Here is a 1,562-nt window from a genome sequence, read left to right on the forward strand (position 1 = left end):
GGAAGCAGAAGATGGCCAGTTCCACTGTGGGCCTGATGGAAGCCCCTCCGGGGGTCTGATCTGGCCCCTGGGCCACATGTTTGACACCCCCTGGGTTAACGCTTCATATTCGTCTCATGTGTCAATGACTCTTCAAATCAAATTGAGTTTTGAAACCAAATTCTGCACACAGCTTTTGCAATTTCTGAACTGAGCAAAATTTTCTTCCGTCTCCAACCCCCATCCCTATTCCTGACCCTGTCACTGAAGCGCCCCCCCCCCCCAGCCCTTTCATGTCCTTCCACCACAGCCTGTGGGCCTCTGGCATTGTGGCTGTGGAACATCGTGGCCGGGCTTGGAGCTGTGCAGAGTCGTGCAACCGGGGGGGGGGGGGGTCTGTGACTCTGGTCCTCTGTGACCCTGCTTGCGCCTCATGCTGCTCCCTGGCTTGCAGGGCTGTGCCGGAATGGCGGTGGAAGGGCTCCCCCGTGCTGCCAGAGGGCTCCGTGGTCCAGCACGGGCAGCTGATCCTGCCCCAGGCCGAGCTCTCCTCCGAAGGCATCTACAGCTGCCACGACGCCAGCGGACTCCTGCTCAACTCCGTCACTCTGCGCCTCGGCCGTAAGTCCTGGCTCCACTGCGGAACCCTGCCAGAGGGCTCCGTGGTCCAGCACGGGCAGCTGATCCTGCCCCAGGCCGAGCTCTCCTCCGAAGGCATCTACAGCTGCCACGACGCCAGCGGACTCCTGCTCAACTCCGTCACTCTGCGCCTCGGCCGTAAGTCCTGGCTCCACTGCGGAACCTCTCCACTCCTGGGAGCGTGTGCACGTGTGTGTGTGTGTGTGTGTGTGTATGCAAAAGAGAAAAAGGGTTTTATTTTATTTGCCATCGAATGGCAACTCCTTAGCATTCAGAGGTGGTTTGCCCTTGCCGGCCTCTGCGTAGCAACCCCGGACTTCCGTGGTGGTCTCCCATCCAAGTACTGACCAGGGCTGACCCTGCTTAGCTTCCAAAATCTGTGGAAACTCAAGCTGCAGTGTTAGAAGAGTCAAACAACAAATATATACTCTGCAAAAACCTTATTTATAAGTTGAGAAAGACAGGAGCGCTCCGTCTACGATTGTCAGCTGCTTAATGGGCCTTTTGTAGGACCAGCAACAAATATCAATTTAAACTTCAATGTAACCACAAAAGGAAACTTCCCCCTTTAGAAGACTTTCAAGCAAGGAGAAGCGGGTGTACAATTCTAGAAACTCCCGTTGGGGTTGATTGTGTAAGAAGGATGTAAATTGACTGGTAGCTGTTAGATTGTAAGGTAAAGGTAAAGGTTCCCTTGCTCGAAAGGCAGTCGAGTCTGACTCTAGGGTTGCGGTGCTCATCTCCGTTTCCAAGCCGAAGACGTTTCCGTGGTCATGTGGCCGGCATGACTAAACAGCAAGGCGCACGGAACGCTGTTACCTTCCCACCGAAGTGGTCCCTATTTATCTACTTGCAATTTCTTGCTTTCGAACTGCTAGGTTGGCAGGAGCTGGAACTAGAGACGGGAGCTCACTCCGTCATGCGGCACACTTGGATCTCGAACT

General features: G+C 54.7%; 1 protein-coding gene across 1 annotated transcript in view; it reads left to right on the top strand.

Annotated features, from left to right (window-relative positions):
• Positions 1-1,562, top strand: part of IL11RA (interleukin 11 receptor subunit alpha) — a gene marked incomplete at its 5' end in the record, with an annotated part of 35,391 nt that overhangs the window by 2,369 nt on the left and 31,460 nt on the right. The window contains one exon of the mRNA XM_015406478.1: positions 434-756. Coding sequence (XP_015261964.1) covers positions 434-756 — 323 coding nt within the window. The remainder of the gene's footprint in view (positions 1-433; positions 757-1,562) is intronic.

Source organism: Gekko japonicus, unplaced genomic scaffold (assembly GCF_001447785.1).
Source record: "Gekko japonicus isolate JY-2015 unplaced genomic scaffold, Gekko_japonicus_V1.1 scaffold4286, whole genome shotgun sequence".
NCBI classification, from domain to species: Eukaryota; Metazoa; Chordata; class Lepidosauria; order Squamata; family Gekkonidae; genus Gekko; species Gekko japonicus.